This window comes from Fringilla coelebs (assembly GCF_963513975.1).
Source record: "Fringilla coelebs genome assembly, chromosome: 17".
In the NCBI taxonomy this organism is placed as follows: Eukaryota; Metazoa; Chordata; class Aves; order Passeriformes; family Fringillidae; genus Fringilla; species Fringilla coelebs.
Window position 1 is genome coordinate 10,586,206 of NC_140043.1, and position 20,987 is coordinate 10,607,192.

The 20,987-nt window shown below is 50.3% G+C and overlaps 1 protein-coding gene across 1 annotated transcript in view; it reads left to right on the plus strand.

The window, feature by feature from the left end:
* The first annotated feature begins 1,345 nt into the window (after positions 1-1,345).
* Positions 1,346-20,987, plus strand: part of MN1 (MN1 proto-oncogene, transcriptional regulator) — a 33,824-nt gene continuing 14,182 nt past the window's right edge. The window contains exon 1 of the mRNA XM_084217397.1: positions 1,346-4,913. Coding sequence (XP_084073523.1) covers positions 1,481-4,913 — 3,433 coding nt within the window. The 5' untranslated portion in view covers positions 1,346-1,480. The remainder of the gene's footprint in view (positions 4,914-20,987) is intronic.

A 20,987-nucleotide genomic window follows, 5' to 3' on the forward strand; every position in this document is an offset into this window, starting at 1 on the left:
ACGCAGGCGCAGAGGGGGCGCGACGGCGGCGGCGCTGGGGGAGCCCCGGGCGCGGGGCCGCCTGTGAGCCGGAGCCGCGCCGGGTGCGGGGCCCCGGCCGGCGCAGCCGTCGGCCCGGACCGCTGACCCTATGCAGGGACGCGGCGCAGGGGCCGGCGGCCTCGTCTCTCTCTCAGTCCCTCTCTTCGTTGCTGCCGTTCCCGTGGCGAGGAACGAGACATCCCCTTCGTTCCTTTGTGCCGCGGTCGCGCCGCGCGTGCTGCGTTTTCCACCCCGCTGCCCGCCCCGCAGCTCGAGCCCCGCGCCCCCCTCTTCCCCCCCTTGTCACTTCGCTAAGTAATAATTTCCACGTCCAATTCCATTTCTTCGCCAGTTCTGAAATCTCCAGGCCATCAGCAAGGAGGATAGTTCACATGAAAACTAATTACACAAAATCAATATTTAATCACAGCGCAGCATCCTGATCCTGCAGAAAAAAATCCCGTTAAAACTCTCCTGCCATATACAAACAGTCCTCAGCCGCTTATTTATAGATCTCATTTTTTTTCGGTGGGAGCAATATTCATTACTATTTCTTTCAACTATCGACATGTGCATCCGCGAGCACCTGAAGCACCGTGTCCCGCCGGCGATCTGTGGGCCCCTTGGTCTGGTGGGTGTTTGTCCCTCCGGGGGAACGGGGTTGTGACTCCCCCCGCTGCCGCAGCGCCCGCTCCCCGCGAGGCTCCGTGCGGTGCCGGGCTCGGGGCGGGCCGGCGGGGCCGCTCCTGTTCCCCCGGGCTCGGGGCTGACGGGCGGCTTTCACCCCGGCAGGCAGTGGCTCCCCACACCCGCCACTTGGTGCCAGCTCCAGTGCCCCCTGCCCCGTTTCAGGACCCCGCTCTGGGACCCCGCGGTACCGCGCACCTCCCCGTCCGCCCGCGCTCCGTGCGCCGCGGGAGCAGCGGCGCCGCCGGGCATGGGAGGCGGTGCCGGGCGCGGTGCGGGCGGGGCACGGGGCTGGCGGCGGAGCCACCTTAACGGCAGCCCCGCCCCGGACCGCGGCGCTCATTGGCGCAGCCCCGATGGCTGAAATTCATCGCTGAAATGCAAAACTTGTTGCTGCTCCGCCAGCGCTGGGTGAGAGCGCGGCAGCGCGCGGGGAGCGCGGCGCAGCCCTCGCAGCGCCCGCCCGGCCCCGCGCCCCGGCCCCGCCGCCGCCGGAGCGCTGCGAGCCGCGGGAGCGCACGGCCGGCCGGCGATGCGGCGCGCAGCTCCCGGGCGCCGGAGCCTGTGAGCGGCGGCGCGCCGCCCCGTCGGCTCTCGGGCAGCAGCGAGCGGCGAGCGGCGGGGTGAGCGCGGGCGAGCGGCCGGTGCCGGCGGCGCGGCAGGATGTGAGCGGGGGCGGCCGAGTGGCGCGGAGCGGAGCAGCGGGAAGCGGCGGGCAGCGGGACGGCGGAGCGGCGCGGAGCAGCCATGCCCTGCTGAGGAGCCGCGCAGGATGTTCGGGCTGGAGCAGTTCGAGCCGCAGAACAGCGGCCGGAACGGCGGGCAGGCGGAGCGGGGCTTCGGCCAGCCCGGACTGAGCATGAGCGCGCACTTCAAGGCGCCGGCCTTCCCCGGCGGCGGCCCAGCACCGGCGGACCCGGCCCTGGGAGCGCTGGGCGAGCCGCCCCTCTTGGGCATGAACATGAGCCTGGCCGGGGACGGCTACGGCTTCCCGGGCCGCGGCCCCGCCGAGCTGCACGGCGGCGGCATGCAGCCGCCTGTGCACGGCTTCTTCGGCGGACAGCAGCCGCACGGCGGCCCCGGCGGCGCCCCCCACCCGCACCAGCACCCCCCGCACTTCGGCGGCGGCTTCGGGCCCGACCCCGGCGCCTCCTGCGTGCACGGCGGGCGCCTTCTGGGCTACAGCGGTGCGCTGGGCGGGCAGACGGCGTTCGCCGACGGCTACGAGCACATGGCCGAGGGCCAGAGCGGCGAGGGCTTCGGGCAGCAGCGCCCCGGGACCTTGCCCGATTTCCAGCACCACGGCGCCGGCGCCGCCAGCCACGCCGTGCCGGCGCCCTGCCTGCCCCTCGACCAGTCCCCCAACCGCGCTGCCTCCTTCCACGGGCTGCCGGCGGCCGGATCCTCCGAGCCCCACGGCCTGGAGCCGCGGCGGTTGCCGGCGCAGGGCGGCGTGGACTCGCTGGAATACAATTACCCTGGCGACGGCCCTGCCAGCCACTTCGAGCTGCCCGTCTTCTCCCCGTCGGAGCCTGAGGGGCAGCTGCCGCACTACGGCGGCGGGCGGCAGGTGCCGGCGGGCGGCAGCTTCGCGGGGGCGCCCGCCCTGCCCCGGGCGCCGGGCATGGCCGTGGCCAAGGCGCACCCGCCGCAGCAGCACGGCGTCTTCTTCGAGCGCTTCGGGGGGGCGCGGAAGATGTCGGCCAGTCTGGAGCCGGGGGCCAACGCCAGGCACCCGCTGATGCAGCAGCAGCAGCAGCCGCCACCACCACCGCAAGCACCGCAGCAGCCGCCGGGCTTGCTGGCCAGACAGAACTCCTGCCCGCCAGCCATCCCTAGGCAACAGCAAACAGAAGCCAACGCTCCCAACTCCAACCTGCAGGACAATGGGCCCATAATGCAGAACCAGCATGCACAGTTTGAATACCCTATTCACAGACTGGAGAACAGGAATATGCATCCCTACACCGACCCCGTGTTTAATATGCAGCACCCTCCTCCGCAACAGCCACCAAATCAAAGACTGCAGCACTTCGATGCCCCCTACGTGAGCGTCGCCAAGAGGCCGCGGTTTGACTTCCCCAACACTCCTGGCGTCGAGCGCTGTGCCTCCTGGGGCGGCGGCATGCACGGCCCGGCCATGGAGAGTCACCTTTCCCCGACGGCCTACCCTGGCCTGCCGGGCGAATTCACCCCGCCGGCACCTGAGGCCTTTGGGGGCCCATTGCCACACGGCGGCCCTGAGCACCCGGCACTGGCGCAGCGCCAGAACGCGGCCCTGGTGATGAAGCAGATGGCCTCGCGAAGCCAGCAGCGCCTGCGGCCGCCCAGTCTGCAGCAGCTGGGGCATCATGGTGAGGTGGGCGCACCCGGCAGCCTGCCCCCGCCAGCCTTTGAGCGGGAGGCTGGTGGCGGCCGCAGCTTCGATGCGCCAGCGCCGCACCTGGCCCCCGACAGCGCCTGGTTCGCAGGGCCACCGCCGCCCGGGGAGCTGCTGCCGAGGCGCTTGGCAGCGCCCGGGCTACCAGCCGAGGCAGCCCCCCACGAGCTGGGCCTGCAGCCGGGTGGCCCTGCCGTGCTCTTCCGGCCGGGTGCCAGTGGGCTGGGGCTGCAGGAGCCCTTGCGGATGGCAGGCGAGGGGCCAGCGCAGGCCCTGCCGTCGCCCGGCGTCCATCCGCCCTTCACACCCACAATGGGTGGCCTCTCGCAGCTGCAGTCACCAGGCAGCGGTGTGGCACTGCCCAGTGCCCCTGCTGAGCGCCGTGGGCCCGCCGACTTCGCCGCTCAGCCTGGCTTCCCCTTTGGGGCGGCAGCGCGGCAGCCGGCGGCCCACGGGGCTGCACCTGCCCTCAGCGCCTCGCCAGGTGCCTACCCACCGCCCCCGCCCGAGTTTCCCCCGCCACCCCCACCGCGGCCCGCTGCCAGCAAGCTGGGTGCCCTCTCGCTGGGCTCCTTCAGCAAGGCGGCCAGCAAGGACAATGTCTTCGGGCAGAGCTGCCTGGCTGCCCTCTCCACTGCCTGCCAAAACATGATCGCGAGTCTGGGCGCTCCCAACCTCAACGTCACCTTCAACAAGAAGAGCCCGGCCGAGGCCAAGCGCAAGCTCAGCCAGGCCGAGCCTGACCCGCCACCTGCTGCCCCGGACTACTTCCCAGCTGGGCCACCAGTAGGTGGGGGTGGCACGGGCAAAGCAGCGGGCGCTGCCCCGCTGCTGCCTGCGGAGAGCAGCCTCTCGCCCGGCTACGCGCTGGAGCCGGTGGCCGGTGGCGAGGGGAAGGCGGGTGGCGGGCGGGGTCGGGGTCGCCGGAAACGGGACAGTGGGCACGTCAGCCCCGGCACGTTTTTTGAGAAGTTCTCAGCTGCCGAGGGCGGGGGAGCCGGTGTCAGCCCAGGGCAGCCGGCAGTGCCGGTGGCGGCGGGGGCCCCGCCGGGGGCTGCGGGCGCTGAGCGCGGCGGAGGCACCCCTCACGACAAGCCCCTGACCTCACCATCCTGGGGCAAGGGCAGTGAACTGTTGCTGGCGGAGCAGCCCGACCTGATGTCCTCCCTGGACAGCGGCATCCAGAGCGTGACCAAGTCAGACGGCAGCTCCCCGCACGTGGACTTTCCCGACGAGGTCAGCACCAGCTATGGCAACGAGGACGAGGTGTCCTCCAGCTCCGACAATGCCACCTCCAAGCCCACCCGTAGCCCGCTGCTGGGTGGTTCGCCCAAGCTGCCCCGTGGGGAGCACGCACTTCTCAACGGACAGAAGCCCCTGGCCCTTGGCCTTCTCAGTACATCTACCTCGACCCCCGACAGCTATGGGCTCAGCACCACGGCGGGCGCTCACCCCGGCACGCCAAGCATGGAGCAGGTGCGGACCCCCACGAGCACCTCGGCCCAGGATGAGATCCACCCCCTGGAGATCCTGCAGGCGCAGATCCAGCTCCAGCGGCAGCAGTTCAGCATCTCGGAAGACCAGCCCTTGGGGTTGAAGAGCAAGAAGGGGGAGTGTGCGGGGCAAAATGGGGACAGTGACCTGGGCAGCTGCTGCTCGGAGGGTGTCAAGGGCACCATGAGCACCATCGACCTGGACTCCCTGATGGCAGAGCACAACTCCACCTGGTACCTGCCCGGAGAGAAGGCCCTGATGGAGGGGCAGGAGGAGGACAAGCCCATGGCGCCCTGGGAGAAGCCCAAGCCCCCGAACCCCAGCAAAGAAGGTATCAGTTGTCCCACAGGGGTGCTGGCACAGGGGTAGGGGTGGTTGTGGGCTGCTCAGGGAAGGGGACATGGTGAGCCTGCAGCTCTGGTACTCTGGGCACACACTGGCTCTACCTCTGGTGGGTGCCAGGCACCTTCCCAGTCTGGGCTGGGGCTGCAGGATGCTGGGATGCTGGGTGTTTCTGATGGGGGGGCAGTGTCAGGGACAAAGTACTTGCTACCTGACTGGCCCAGGTAACAACTGCCCCATGGCATCTCCGCTGCCAGCCCTCTCCCCATCATGCCTCCTAGAGAATGGGTAGATGGGGATGCTGAGCAGAGCTCCTGAGCTCACCTGAGCTCCTGGGCCTGGGATGCTGCAGAAGGGAACTGCAGCCTGAGGTTCTGAGGAGGGGGCTTCTGCAGGGTCCCAGCAGGCATGGGGTGCTGAGGAGGGGGCTCCCACAGAGCCTGGTGTCAGCTGAACCTTCCAGCCACTTTCCCAGAACTGTGACTGAGGTTTTCCCTAACCACAAAAACATGCATTTGGTAGTAGTTCTGCCCCTTTAGGTCCAGGTGCCCCCTGCTTGCATTTGGAGCCCACAGCAGTGTGATACTGAACTGAACGGCTTGTAGCAAATTATTTTTGATTTAACTGAAAAGCAGTTTAAAATAAGGCTCTGGCTCTGTTAGTGTAAAACTTGCTTAGTTGACAGATGTTTAATTTTGACATTAGTTGTCATTTTTGATCCTTCCTTGTGTCCAGAGGGCATCATAATTCCCCAGGCTTAGGAAAAAATATTTTAATGGAAAACCCTCTATTATAAAAGCTGTTTAAGATAAGGATGATTATAGATTCAATTGCTTTCTATTTTATCTTATCAAATCCCTATTTTGCAACCTGCCTAGCTGTATGTGTGATTGTTACAATGGGTGCACATGCTGTACCTGCTATCTGAGGGCAGGCGGGTGGGTTTTGGTGTGCTAGAAATACATGTGTGCAGTTTACACAATATAAACTCATTATTTGTGCCTAGAAAAGGTGATATTTTGGTACTGCAGTGTAGTTTGAAATTGTTTTCATTATCTCTGGTAGTAGAAACTGACTTTTTACAGCTCTCCACATTTAGTAATTTTGCTAAGAAAGTTGTTGGTGAAATTAGAAGGGAGCTGGTTAGGAAACCGGGCTGTTTCCTAACCTGGTTCTGGTTGGCTTTGCAGCTTTGGCTTTCTGAAGCGTGAATCCTAGCCCCCACGGTTTGTCTCTTTGTTCATGTTTAATGCCCAGCGCAGGAGACTCTCATTTCGAGCAGAGTGTTTAGCATGCACGGCAGACCCGAGGAAGCCCATCAGCATTCTCCATGCTTCACCCAGGCAAGGACATAAATTGGTTTGTTTGGGGCCCTTCTTTTCCATTTTTAAATGGAGTTGCACACAGCATCCTTCCTGGCCCCTTCTCTTTTATTGTTTCTTGTACACAACATCTAGATCTGACTGGATCAATAGCTAGTTAGCACAAATCACAGTTCCTGTTACTTCTGCCTTGGCAGGCTCAAGCACATACATACGTTCTCTCACACCACACGCACCCCGTTATGTGTGCACTTTCACACACACACACGCAGATACACAGATCTCACACCGTGCTGTGTTTAGAAATAGATTTTGAAAGGATAACTTCTTCTATAGATCTTGACTTCCTGGATGAAAAAAGAAATCCTGAGCAGTGATTTAAAAGAAATCCTGAGCAGCGATTTAATTCCGAACAGCACGTTTATTAAAAGTGTAATTTGGTTTAAAATGATCTATATTTTGTGTGTGTGTGTGTGTCATATGGAGCGATGCTTCTGCAGCGTCTTTTAACAGCACTCCTCCAGTCACTTTGATCACAGCTATTCTTAGTAACAGCTAGTGAAAGAAGTAATTGCTTTCTGGTCTCGATAACCACAATGTTGGTGTTAAAACAGTTCATCACTTGGAAGGAAAACCATTTAATCAGTGTTCCTATATAAGGATATGTTTTAGTATTTCAGAGGCTTAACATAAAATAGCAAACCAGTTCCACAACAATGCAGAGGCGCTCGGGTTGGTTCATGCTTTAGTCACTTGAGGGATTTGAATGGGCTGGTTCCTCGGATGAGGAAATTTATACAGACTCACAGAGAATTTACTTTAACTGTTGTTAGAGATGATAAAGATACAATGGGTGAGACAAAACAGGCTGTTCACCTCGGTCAGTAGAAATAATTAAACTTAACATCGCCGTACCCCTGAGTGTGTGAAACTGTGTTTAAGAAAAGGCTTCCTTTAGTCATGGGCTGAGATTTGAAACCTTCTCAGTCGGCTGGGATTTGCACTGTGGTGTTTGTTCCAGCAGAAACCCAGTGTCCGGGTGGATGCGCAGGCTCCAGACAGCGCTCCTCCAAATTCAGGCAGCTCCTCTGCATTCTGTGCTGGAAGGTGGGCACCGTTTTGGGGCTGGGCAGCGTTAGTGAGAGCAGCATTAGACCCGGGGTCCTCCCCAGTGCAGGCTTGTTTGGGGCTTCTGATGTACACCTGCCGTGAGAGCTGTTGGAGATTTATTCCCACTGTGGCACTGCTGCGATTGGCACCGGCGGCTCCTCAGGTGCGGGGAGGTGGAAGAAGGGGAGGTGGGTGTTGGGGGGCAGTTTCCCCTTGGTGCAATGCTGGGCACTTTGTCCACTGCCTGCCACTCTCCAGGACCAGAGGGTCTGAATTCAGTGCTGGCCATGAAGGGAAGAGCAGGCTCCCCAAAATACAGCCGGATGAGGAACTTCTTGAATACTCTGTTAGTGCGCAGGTTATGGGGGAAACAACTTGAGTTGTTTTAATGGCTGCTCAGATTCCTTGGAGCTCGCCTTTTTTCCCATAATGGCATTTAAATGATTTACTGATCTCTGGCACTTGTGTGAGCTGTGGGTCTGGAGGTTGCTAAGAGCAGACACCGGTGCTGTGAGGTGTGACACCTCCGGCGCTGGCCTGCCGCGAGCTCTGTGCGTGCGTTCACGTTCCATTCCGGAATGTAGTATTAGTAATGCTGCCTGGACATGGCTCTGCCCTGAAATGTGTTTTCTCTAAGTTTTCTCTGATGCATCATTTCTTGTACCAACATGTTTTACGTGAAGTAGCTGGTAGGTTTTGGGTTTTTTCCCCCTGAAAATGCTTTCTAGAATTTCGTGTTTTCCTCTGCCTAGCAGCTTGAGCTGGGAGTGAGAGATAAATAACACTGAGTCTAGAGGGTTTGTCTTGACTTCCAATGCCACAGCTCTAGCTGACAAAGAATAACCAGTTCAAATTCACTTAAAAATCCAGGGCCAGTTTAATGGGGTTTTGCTTTTCCTGGTTTGACCGAACCAGAACAATTTCCCCTTCAGTGAAATGTGTATTACTATTCTTTAGAAACTCACGAATTAAGTGCTGGTGGGGTTTTGGTTTTTAGTTTTTAATTGAAAATTTGAAAGTTCCATACTGCAGATGTCAGGTGAAGACATCAGTATGTACCTAGAACTGTGCAGGTGGAAAGGATGGGAGTATGTTTTGTTGCTCGGTGGCTGTTGGGCTCGTCAGTCCGGGCTGACGGGCACGTGCCACGCGGCACCGTTAGCCTTCATCTGTGAGTTTTTGTTCATATTTCATTGTTACACCGAACCTGTCACTTGAATGAGCCCACAGGCCAGCCCTCTTGCTGGAGCAGTGTGTAACATCTGTGAATTACTAGAAATACATTAACAAAGGTCAAATTTGGTCCAGATGCGGCCGGCAGCCTTTGTTTTCTTTCCCTTTCCATTGCATTCTGCTGCCTGCTTTATTTTAAATACTGCTTAGTTCTTTTAGAGGCTTTACCAAGGGACTGTGTTTGTTTACTGGGACTGAGTTTGTCAGACCTCTCGAGAGGTTTTTCAGGCACTGAACCCTCACTGCAAGCGATGTGCTGTGAGCGGCTGTGTTGTAGTGAGCGCTGTGGAAGCGAGTTCAGCAGCAAAGCTCAGCGCCTTTTCCAGCGAGGGGGCTGTGATTCCCCATGCTGCTTTGTCTCACTGGGCTGCTGAAACTTACACAATTTTAGCAATTTAGTGAAAAAAGAAGCTCTTGCCTTTGTCTTGAAGTTACACAATAAACTCCACATATATCAAATCTACATCTCTATTAAATCATCTGGATTAGCAATCAGAGTGACGAGGGAAGAACGCTCCCGCTGCTTATCCGGGGAGAGAGTTTGCTGTGCATTAGATTTGGATTTAATATGACGCTTTAAACTTTTCTAACCTGTTAAAAAAAAATAATTGGAAGGGTTGCCCCTGCTTGGCCTCATGTGAATGATAGAAATTCTCCATTGTTTACCTTGACTGACTATAATTTTTAATACTTTTTACTAGAAAATGGTTCTGTTTAGAAATATTTTCCTTTGTTTTATAAACATTCTGTAGCAGTGTGCTTGTTGACCTTTATGGCATATATTAGAAAAAGCGAGGGACAGAATTTTCAGTAGTATTTCCTCTTGCTGTAATATATGAAAATACTTAGTGCAGGAAATGTGTAAATTTATTGGCATTTCAGTAACAACTGTGGCCAGTGTTTGCCTTTGCATCCACCGTCTGTCTGGCTGTTAATTTTTGGTCTGTGGATTTACCTGTTCTCATTTCAGTGGACAATCTAGTTGTGTTTGAATGAATGCAGATTACCTATCTGGTTTGCATCCTGGTGCTTCCTTGCCCCAAAGTCTGTTATTTTCTGATGGCCCACTCAGTTGCAAGGCGAGTTTTAATGGGGTTGTTTTGCACACACTTGGTGTGAGGATCTGCATGAGACAGACTTCGGGGGAGATGTTTCTTGAAATTGGCGTGTGAATGTGCTTTAGATCTTTATGTATGATGTAAAAGGAAATGAATTAGACTTAGTATTTATATATGAGCTTGGATGACAGCATAGATTTATTTTGATCTGTGATGTATTACACCATGTCTTCTCTTACTTTTTAAGGTACAACACCTGTTTTTTTTTACCAATCACTTAGTGGAATGCTCGACCATAGAACTGCAAATAATATTTTGATAAAAAGCGTTATTAATTAGCAATGTCTATAGATACAATTTGTTGTTACTTGTGTAGAACAAAGAATAAGGCATCAAACAAAAGTCTAACCTGAAACTAAATAGGCTGCTTTTATTTGAACCAGCTGACTCCCAGCCTCGGTAGTATTCTGTACCAGGGAAAGGTTTTGGTACAGTAAAATGCCTTTATGTGGCCATATAAAATTTTAGTACTAGACAAATTACTGTACATTTTCAGTCAGTGGTTTCTCATGTATTTCTGTTAAATCTGAGTGTGAGGAGAGTCTCCTCAGAAAGTGCACAGCCAGTTCTAAAATGAATCTTCAGGTGGCCTAACGCGTATTCTTTGTTAACGCTAAATTTACCGAAATACCAGAAGCCGTTTCATGACATAATTCCTCAAGCACATTGAGAATATTGAAAGAGACCTGTCAAATTGGAGGCAGAGGCTCATTCCCTGTTTTATCCCTAGCACAGAATGGGTTGTCCTTGTGTTTGTTTCGGACTGGAGCGTGTTGGATGCAGGCAGCGCGGGCGGTGGGTGTCAGGCGCTGGTAGAGCCACCTCGCCCTCGCGCCGCGGCTCCGGCCGGCATCCGCCTCCCTGCTCAGCTGGTCCAGCTTTTCCATCGAAAAATCTACACCCTTGAAAAGAAAGATGTTTGCACCTGTAAACACATGATTGAGGTTTGCTGGACACGTTTAAGATTGCTGTGTTGTTTATTTTTAAATATGAAATTGTTTTTTTGAGAGGCGTTTTTAAATGAGAGCCTCTGTTAGTGAAGGCTGTTCAGAACATGACTGGCTGTACCAGATCTTGGGTAAGGGATATGGGGAACCTTATGGAAATCAAATAGGTGAAGCTGTAGAATCACCCAGGAAATTCAAGGTCTGCCCTCACCTTCCTGGTCTTGGTTAGATTTCTCAGTTTTTAAAATGTGATTCTGAATTTTTGCTGTTCTGTAGATAGACCCAGTTTACACACAGTGATTAGATGACTGGCTTATATAAAAATACTGTGATTCTTTGTAGTTTGCTGCTTTTCCTTTGCCAGATGCTTTTGTGCTGGTGCAGTTAAAACATTCTGAGTTATTAGTGGCCTTTTAATACAAAGGATTTTTGGGTTTTTAAAAAAAATTAAATATATTTTATGGATTATGTGCCAATGTTCCAAAGTCAAATGCCTTCTAAATTTAAAGCTGAGAATTGAACAGCTGGAGGTCTAATCCATTAATTTTTACAAGCTGGCTTTCTTAATACTTCAAAGAGAACATCTTAGATGCTACTGCTTTACTGTTCCCCTCTTCAGCACCCCTTCTTCTCCTCTCCCTGCCAGTGCCCTCTCCTCTAAGGCTTCATGTTCCGCTCATCTCCTGGCAAATGACAAAAGCATCTGGATGGGGTGAATGCATTTTCCTTAGTTGATGTAATAAGTTTTAAGACTCGATGGTCTAGAAATGTGCCTTTCTTAGTGTTGCACTTTCTATCCACACTAACGCAAAAATACGTGGTCACCACTGTTCTGTGTTTCTTTCCTGTTCTTGGGTTATTTTTTGTAGCAGCACAGGCATTGCCATAGGAGTATTTTAGCTCCATACTTGTGCCCTTTCGAGATGCCTGACTCACATGTAGGGCTCATCCCTCTTGTAGGACTGGGTCTGATCCATTTGGAAGTAACATTTTCCCAAGTTTTGCCTTGTCCGTTTGGGCAGGAGCTGCTCTAGCACCGCCGCCAGTGCCGCTCCCTGGGATGCACGTGCCCATCCGTCAGGGGCAGCTCCCAAGCAGGAGCTGAGTCCTGGCTGCAGCCTGAGTTGCTGCCCAGACCCTGCAGAGGGGCACTTTGTGTCTGTTTGTTTTCAATTCCAGCAAATCTGTTTGTGTCTGTTCAGTGTTTTAACGTAACACCACCAAGCATGACGCTGGGCGGTCTACATTTTTTATTAGCTTTTAACATTTGTCAAAAAAAGCTTTTTTTGGTTTTGTAAGCAAAAATCTGGTTATGTTTAAGTATTGCTTTGATAGATTTTTTACATCAAAATAAATACAGTTTATTTGAGTTTAAACACGGACAACACGTGTGGGAGCTCGAAGGGCTCTGCTAGCTCTGACTGTGAGTGATGGGAGAGACGTGCCACAGTCTTGCTCCTGCGGCCACTTTGTGTGAACTTTGTGATATTTATCTTTTTTTTTCATCCCCCTCTGCGTTTGGAGCATTTAAAATACAAAATAAAGAACTTTGGTTTTTTTTCCTTCTAACTCTCCTACCTTCAGTTCTGACTGCTGGGCCGTTAGGACTTGATCCCCTTGATCAGTCACTCCCCTGTGATCGGTCAGTAGTTGGAAGACAGCAGGGTTTTTTGGTGGTAAAATATATGATTTCAGAGTTAAGTCTGCATTTAATTAATTTTGTGAATTAGTATTCACAAATTGTGAATTAGTATTCACAAAATACTCGAAAGCATTCTGTTGCTAATAGAAAGATCATCCTGAGGCTGGGGAAGCACAGTTAATTGAAAAAGCAGCCATTTGTAAAGTGAAGAAAATTTTAAAACATTTCATACCCTATTTAAGAATGTACTCCTGAGTTAAAATTGAGAATATTAATTTGCTGTGCGAAGCAAATACATTACAAAGCCCTGAAAGAGTCATATCCTTCCTTCCTCCTTAATCCTCTCCCAAAATGCAGTTTCAGAAGAAAGGCATGACTTTTTTCTTTTTTATAATGTAGCCTGAAACTATTTTTTAGAAAGATGTAGGTTGATCTATTAACATAGGAAATGGAGGTCGGGCTGGGGTTATTATCTGGTCAGAATTTTAGAATCTCTTTCCTAGAAAAATCTTCCACTTTTTTTTTTTTTTTTTTTTTTTTTTTTGGGAGGGAGGTGTGGGTGGCTATAATATTCCTCCATAATGGCATTTAAAAGCCTTTTGGTCTCAGGTGAGAGCAGTCAGAAGAGGCAGAGGATGCTGTGGCACAGCTGTGCATCACTACAAGCTGTGCTGCTCCCTGGGGAATGGGGCTGAGCCTTCCCTCCCCTGCACTGTTGAAGGTGAGGCTGCGAGTGGGAACGGGCAGGGATGGAATGTCGTTCCTACTCCTGGCTGGATGGCTCAGGCAGGGAGGGAATGTCTGCACAGCGTTCCTACTCCTGGCTGGATGGCTCAGGCAGGGAGGGAATGTCTGCACAGCGTTACTTCTCCTGGCTGGATGGCTCAGGCAGGGAGGGAATGTCTGCACAGCTTTCCTGCTCCTGGCTGGATGGCTCGGGCAGTCCAGGCATCGCCGTCGTACTTACCGACATTGGGGTCTGCGTGTGATTCAGAGCGCAGCGGAGTCCATATTCAGGTCCCACTTTAGGATTATTTTTTATTTAAGATCATATTTATTGCACAATAAATTGCCACGGTGCTTTAGAAGCCTGGGAGATGTTCCCACTGCTAAAGATTTACTGTCCAAATGAGATAAAAGAGGCGTTGTTGGGCTGGGCAGCTGCCGGTTCACCGGAACACGGGGTGGTGCCGCCAGGGCTTGGGCAGAGGCTGCTGGTGAGGTGCACAGTGGAACCGGAGGGCACTTGGGTACCCAGCAAAGACAGGTGCTGAATGCTGCTGGGTTGGGAAGTGTGTGTGAGCAGGAATGAAGGGCTGAGAGCATCTTGTCCCACCTGGTGATCTCATTTCTGAGTGGATTCCTTGTTTGGTGAGGATGGCGCGGCTGTACTGCCCTCTCCGGGGCAGCATTTCTCCTCTTGTGGAAAAGATAAACCCAAACCCCAGTTATGGCACTTCTGATCTGTGTGTGAGTGAATTTCTAAATATGTTTGTCAGCCTTAGAAACAGGAGAAGAGACCTAAATGTTGCAGAAGTAGTTTGTTGCAAGATTTTCGCCTCTTCCAGGTGCCTGGGGTTGGAAGCATCACCAATGGAGGGCTTCTCCTCCCTGCTTCCTTGGGTGATGGGAGAGGAGGACCCAGACCTCAGGTCTGAGCTGCCCAGTAGATCACAACCACCTGGTGTGACTTATTCCTGGAGTGGTACTGAGCTGATAATTAGAAAAAAGATGTCTCTTAGACCTGCCAGGCAGCCCGGTAACTATTTGCATCTAATAATACTGATATTTTTGATCTGACTCAATTGTTTTAATTTTTATTGGTGCCAAATATTAGGCTGAAAAATGTTCCTTGCCTAGTCTGAAAAGTAACCCAAAATTTCAGACCAAATACAATTTTAAAAGCAAGAAGATAATAAATGAGCCTATTGATTGTATTCTACAAAAGAAAAATAAGGAGTTCCCCAGTAATTGTAATAAAAGCTACCACAATCTATGAGACAATAATTCTGAAACCCTTTAAAAATAGTATTATTATTCAAAGTGCAAAGCAGCTGGTATTTTATGATAGAACAGATTTTATTGTTGCTGGATATAGGGTCAAACGCTTGCAGCACATTTTTGATTTAAACAAACCAAAAACACAAATGCTTCTTTGAAGATAAAATCAGTAAGATTTATTTCTTTTTTTCCTGGATGCTATAGCTCCGTTCTCTACCTCTAAATATAGGCACATACTTTTTGTGCTGGGAGGAACCACACTCAGCCTAGCTCCCTGTGCTCTCCTTACCATGCCATAGTTCTGGAGGCAGAGGAAAAAAAGGGCTGTCCCAAGTACAATTCAAAACTCATGTGAACTACTTTGAAAGAGGCAGATCACATAAAAGGGAGAATAGCAAAACATTTCTTCTGGATTATTATTGAAGTTTCATCCCATCATTTGCCGGTTCTTTGTGCTGTTGGCAGAGTGGGTGTGAGGGTGATGGCTGGAAAATGTGCAGGGGAACCGGGGAAAGCTCAAGGGCAGCCCTGGTGATTTTGGGTGAGCTCTGCTTTTAAACTCTGTGCATCAAAGTTGTGTTGTATGTTACATGACAAAGTGGTGTGTCCTGTAGATGTTCTGTGTCCTGATGTTACTCATTTTAGCTGAGGTGAGAATGGGAAAGGCAGAAGGGATTTTGCTGCTCCCAGTGCTCCGGGCCCCGGGACAGGTGACCACAGTCCTGACTGTGCCAGGGCTCCTGCTGGACCTGTTGGTACTGTGGAACAACCAACACCACTTTGGAAATGTGAGGTTTTAACAACACAGTGAAGTCTTACTCCAGATAATTTTCCAGATCCTCTAGTGTTTTGTGTAGTTTTCCTGGAGTGGCTGATGCCAATGGTGCTGCTTTCTCTTAAGGAAAAAGAACAGATAAAATATCTCTTTTTTGAGCCAGACACGTGTGAGCCTCAGAGCTGGGAACGTGCGTTGGGAGATTGTGATACAATTACATTTTATGTCTACCTATTAAGCATAATGAAGGGTTGGTTGCTGGCCTTAAATTTGGAAAGAGCTTACTGTAGAGCTTAAACCAGAAGTAGATTCCTGTAATTACTGCTTTGCCGTGCGGAGTGTGGCGAGGTAGAGGGAATAAAAACTGTTCATTGTCCAATTGTATTTCCATAACTGCTGCACTTTTAAATGTCTGTTTTGAAAGATAAAATTTTAGTTATACTAATTTTCTGAAGTAAGCTAATAAAAGCCAATGCAGGGAAAAAAAAAATAAAAGAGGTGAAGAATGTCAAATGAACAATGCTTAGAAAACACAGAGCTTCAGCTTCGTCAGTGAGCCCTACTGCGGTGCTTGAAAAGTCAGTGGCTTTGTTTGTTAAACACAGGGCCACTGTGCTGTTGTGGTTTAGATTCGCTTGAATATGAGATCCTGGATGATGAAATGAAGAATTTTAAAAACTTTCAATTTTATGGTTGCTTTTCTTTGTACTAGATTAGGCAAACGGGGTAAAACTCGAAGCAGTCAGTTCCAAATCTGCTTTTGCTTTTACTTGACGTTGTTCTTGCTGTGTGATGGCAGTATGTCAGGGAAACTTGGATCCCAGCATCAGCTGTTTGGAATTATTGTTTGGATTATATTCAGTTTCAAATGCTATGAAACTGTAGTGAGAAATGAGCATTTGTTTATGCTGATAAAATGAGTCTTTCATAGCATACACTTGTTTTGGTTGTACATACTAGTGCATGTTATAGCTCAGAATGTCCATTTTTTCAGAGTGATAACATATCCCCATTCTGCTCTTTGTGTGCAGTTGGGACTGGGAACTGCATCAAAGAGGAGATGTTTCCGCTTCAAATGAGGAAGAAGAGAGGGAAGACTGAAACTCTTCTTGGTCCTTAGGGGAAAAAAAAACCCCAAACTTCATCCTTTTCCCTTTCCCCCTCAAAAATTTGGCTTACATCCTTAAGAGAGAGGTTCTTTTAAGGTGTGCTCTTCTGGCCTTTCTCCAGTTTGTGGAGCTTCTCTTGGAATACGTTTTAAGGGGTTGTATTGACACGTTACTGAAGGCTGCCTTCCACAGTGGTCTGGCTCAAATAGAAATGTGAAAAGTTCCCACTACTGAGCTGTAAAAGAATACTGGAAATGGGTTATGCTGAAAAAACCATTTAGATAAAAATGCAATTTTCCCTTCCACATACACTGCTAAGAATTAATAGCACATTCTTCCTAAATGGGTAGTTCTGTATTATATTTTCACCTTAATGAAATTCTTTCCAAAACAGGAGAGTTTCATTTAAAAATGTAGGGCAAAATTGATCTGTCTTTATCTGCAGTGCTTCCTGCTTTAAAATATTATGGGATTGAGTTCTGTGGGCTGTCTGGACACTCCTTGGAAAACAGATGTTGGATTCCAAGGTGGGTGTCTCATCACAGGGTGTGCTCCTTACCCTGCTGTCACAGCTGGATTTGGGCTGTCACTGTGGTGGTGTGTGCTGTGTGTGTGCCAGCTGTGCTTTCACAGCTCCACTACTTGGCCAGGGGCCACCACGCTGTGGGGACATGAACATGGCACTTACCAGGGCATTTCTGCCAGAAATACCCCAAAATGGAGAAGAGCCAAGCACACTGTAGCCTTAACCTGTGTTGGTTCATTGTTGCACACCTGGGGCACAGGTGGTGAGCCCAAGTGTGGCATGGCCTGGAACAACATCAGCAAAACCACACAGACATCAGTTTCAATATGTTCCTTTTCTGCAGAAGATACATAAATGTCTAATGAAAGAAAGAAGGGGGAATCCTCTGTGGTAGTTGTGAAACTGAAGTGGAGATGCCCCCCAGGAAGATTTGCCAGTTCCAGCTAAGAGAAAACCAAAACATATATTCATGCTTTTTAATGGTTTCATTTTTGGTGGATGGTTTTTAATGTAATGGTGAGAACAGAAGTGTGTGGAAGAAGTGGGGCTGATAGACTCTGCTTTAAAGAGCTTTTCACTGCTGAGTCACAGTGGAGAAAATACTTTTATTAAATAAATTGTTTGGTGTTATCATAGTTTTAATAAAATGGTTCTCACATATAAGCAATGCTCATAATGATGGAGAAATGGACAGGATTGATATAACTAAAAATTTCCATGTTAAAAATACGAATTTTGGTGGTAGTGATGCTGCACAGATTTTAAATCATTTTTATGACAAATTACCCTTCAGGGGGACTGTGCTTGGGCTTTCTCCTAAAAGGTGAGATACGGGAGAGGTGTGAGGCAGTCTGACTGACTAGCACCCAGCTAACGCTGAGCTTAATGCAGATTCTGTTTTTGAAAGGGGTATTTATAGTCATTTTCCAATAGTCTCCTAATCAAACAGCACCAAATCTGATACTGCTCGTTAGGTGCATTATAGAACAGCTGTTTTTTTAGTCACCCAACTTGCCTTTTGTGATTCATTTTCTGTGAATCACACTAGTTCAGCAAAGAGTGCAGATCACGACTTTTACAGCCAAATATGCAACTTCCTGGAAGCAAATGTCAGAAATTTAAATATTTTATATGGTGCCTTGTAACTTGCAAGTTTTGTATTAATGGCACGTGGCTCTTCTGTAAAACTTCACTCCCTGGGACAAGCATGCCCATCAGTAGGAGTGTTTGTTCCCTGGTGTGAGTGGTTCACACTCTGGTGTTGCCTGGTTCCACTTCAGGTGGGACTTTCTTAGGTGTCACTGTTTAATTTTTTCTTTTTTTTTTTTTTGTGTTGGCGCTCAGTGTATTTGCAGGAACTCAGCATGCTGAGTGATGCATTTAAACATCGGCTGCTACAGTAAAAATCTTGATGGCCATTGTTTCAATCAAAAAAATCCTCATCTTCAAAGTCAGTGTTGTTACAATAATTTTCTCTTTGAACATGTCAGGATTCTGTCTTTGATTATAGACTGGATTGTCTCTTGTCATTGCATAATGATTTTTTTTTGGGTAGGCAGAGACCTTTTTCAGTTCCTCACAGTTCATCCCCCATCCCAGTACTTCTTAAAAAGAGATTATGTTGAAACCAGGTATTTAAGAATATAGATCCTCAAGAAAATAACTGGTTTTGACTTTGTATTTTCCTGGGAATTTTATAAAACTGATATGAATTACAGATTTATTTTACAATTTGAACTTAGACTTTTAAATTTTCCCTTTCCCCCCCACCTCTTCTTTTGCTTCCTATTGGACCAGAAGTCATTACAGAGATTTTCTACTACTTTTTCGTTTTCTCTTCTTGCAGGAACACAAAAAGAATTGATCTCTGTAATTCTGCCATTGCTTGGATGGATGGTTGGGTGAATGGTGGTTTAGGTGGCTGACCTGGGGGCCTGAGCACTGCTGCCAGACCCTCCCTGCCCTGCTCCCTGTTCAGGACTGATGTTGAGCTTTGGGAAGTGCTTGCTGAGGCTTTTTCTGTTGGAAGCTGTTTTAGGTTTGGTCTATCCACTCTGCAGGATCCAGAGTTTCCATTGCTGTTACAACCCTCAGAGACCTTACAGCTCTCTGAGCATTGTAGTGGGATGGAGGCACCCTGAAAGCAGAGTTCCTCTTGCACTGTTGCTGAGGTGTGGAGTGACTTTCCAGCTTTGTGGCCCTTCATAGCTGGTGGTTTAAACTCTGGTGTTCTGCACTAGTACAGTGTTCACTTTGATCAAAGGGCAGGGGACCTCCTGAAACGCAAGGTGCCTTGGAAGGTCCTCCCAAGCCTCCTCAAGCTACGTGAAAGCCCAGAGACAAGAGCATTTGCAGTTTGTTTTGCTTTATGTCTATGTGCAGACTCTTCCACTGCTGGGTGATGTCAATGCCACTGTGGGAAAACTGTACAAAAATGGGTGACACTAGAACTGCATCAGGCACTGAAGAGACTTATCCCTTGGGAAATGGGTATTGGGAAATAGGTGTTGTGTAAGAATGGCAGAAGAGTCCAGGTGAGATCTGCAGATCCATGCCTGGTTGTGATTACATGTGTGCAGGCTTCTAGTTGGTCACTCTAAAACTGTCAAATGATGAGTGTATTGCCTCAGAGGTATGACTGAATCCAAGATGCTTCCTCAGTGGGGGTTGCCTGCATGTGTCCGTGCAATGGAAGCCTTTGCCACAGAATTAGTAAAGACTGTGGTTTTGCCCTTGTGTTTTGTAAAGAAAGAGCTAAAAAGGATTCGCTGTGTCTTTAAACTTGCAGATCCTCAGAACCTCCCTGGGAAGTAGAAGGGGGAAGGGACCCTTTCAGGATTAATTAAACAGAGATGTCTTGCTGTAGACTTCAGGGTTTACTGATAAATGCCAGCCCCTCACCCACGTCTGGTGGTGCCGCTGTTATTTAATCAGGGCCTTGACAAGGAATCTGAGCAATCTTCCCTTTCTCCTCCTCTGTTCCATTTATCTGTCCTCCCAACCTGTTTGTTTGTGTATGGTTAAGTTTTCCATGCCGGGGAGAAGCAGAGTGGAAATGTCAGGGGTCAGGCTGCAGGCAGGGCAGGCAGGAGCAGGCAGGGAGCAGAAAGCTCAGCTCTGCAGCCTTGGAGTTTCTGAGAAACCGGAGATAGGTTGTTCCAGGCAAGATTAACTCCTTCAGCACAGCTGCCTTCTGCTTAAAACCTCCAGGAAGGGAGGCAAGGTGGGTACACTGAGCTCAGACTCCATCCCTCTATCCTTGCAGTCCTGTGGGTAATGGATGCTCCTGCTGCCATTTTGCTCACCCTCTTGTTGAAGCCTTGCTGGCCCATCTGCTGCTGGGGGAAGAAGCTGTGTGGATGCAGACCTGAGCAGGATGGCAGATAGCAGAATTCATTGCAGTAGTGTTATGGATACCTGAGTTATTTGGCACATTCCCAAGTGGACAAAATGTTCGTCCCTGGAGGGCTGTTCAGAGACATGCCTTTGAGTTAACACATGACTTGGGTTTGTCATTCAAAAGTTAGCTAAAGACCAGTCTGGATACCCTTGGCTTCAGAAAAACCAATTTTGATGTTGTGCCACTAGACTTGGTATTTCACAGGCTCTCAGCTGTGTGCTCTGTGGTGGTTCACAAGTGCATCAGCCCCAGCTGATGCTGCCATGGTGGCTGGGGTTGGGTGAAGTTTTGGCTCTATGAGTCAAGCTGTTGAACTTGCACTTCACCCCACCTGTGCAAGGGAAAAGCCTAATTCAGGGTGGGGTGGAGGATTTTGTTTGTTTGTTGGGTGATGCCTTTGCATTTGTGTTGTGGCAGCGAAGCAGGTGCTGCAGAGCTGAATCCTCCCTGGTGTGACAGTGTTTGCCTTGCAGGCTGTGTCCTGCCTGGCACAGCTGCAGGTAGAGATGACAAGGTCCTTACACCCTGCGAGTGGGACGGTCTGTACTTCTGCACTGACCGGATCTAGACCAGGATAACAGCTGTAGTTACAGACGGGATAGGAATGAATCACAGAAGAGAATCAGAGAATTGGGTTGGAAGGGTCATCTTATTGCAACTGTGGGCAGGGACACCTTTCACTAGACAGGTTGCTCCAAGCTCCATCCAGGCTGGCCTTGAACACCTGCAGGAATAGGGCAGGCACAACTTCTCTGGGGAACCTGTGCCAGTGCTTCAGTACTCACTGAGTAGATAATTTCTTCCCAATATCCAATCTCATCCTCCCCTCTCTCAGATGGGAGATATTCCCCCTTATCTTGTCACTGCAGGCCCTCGAGTC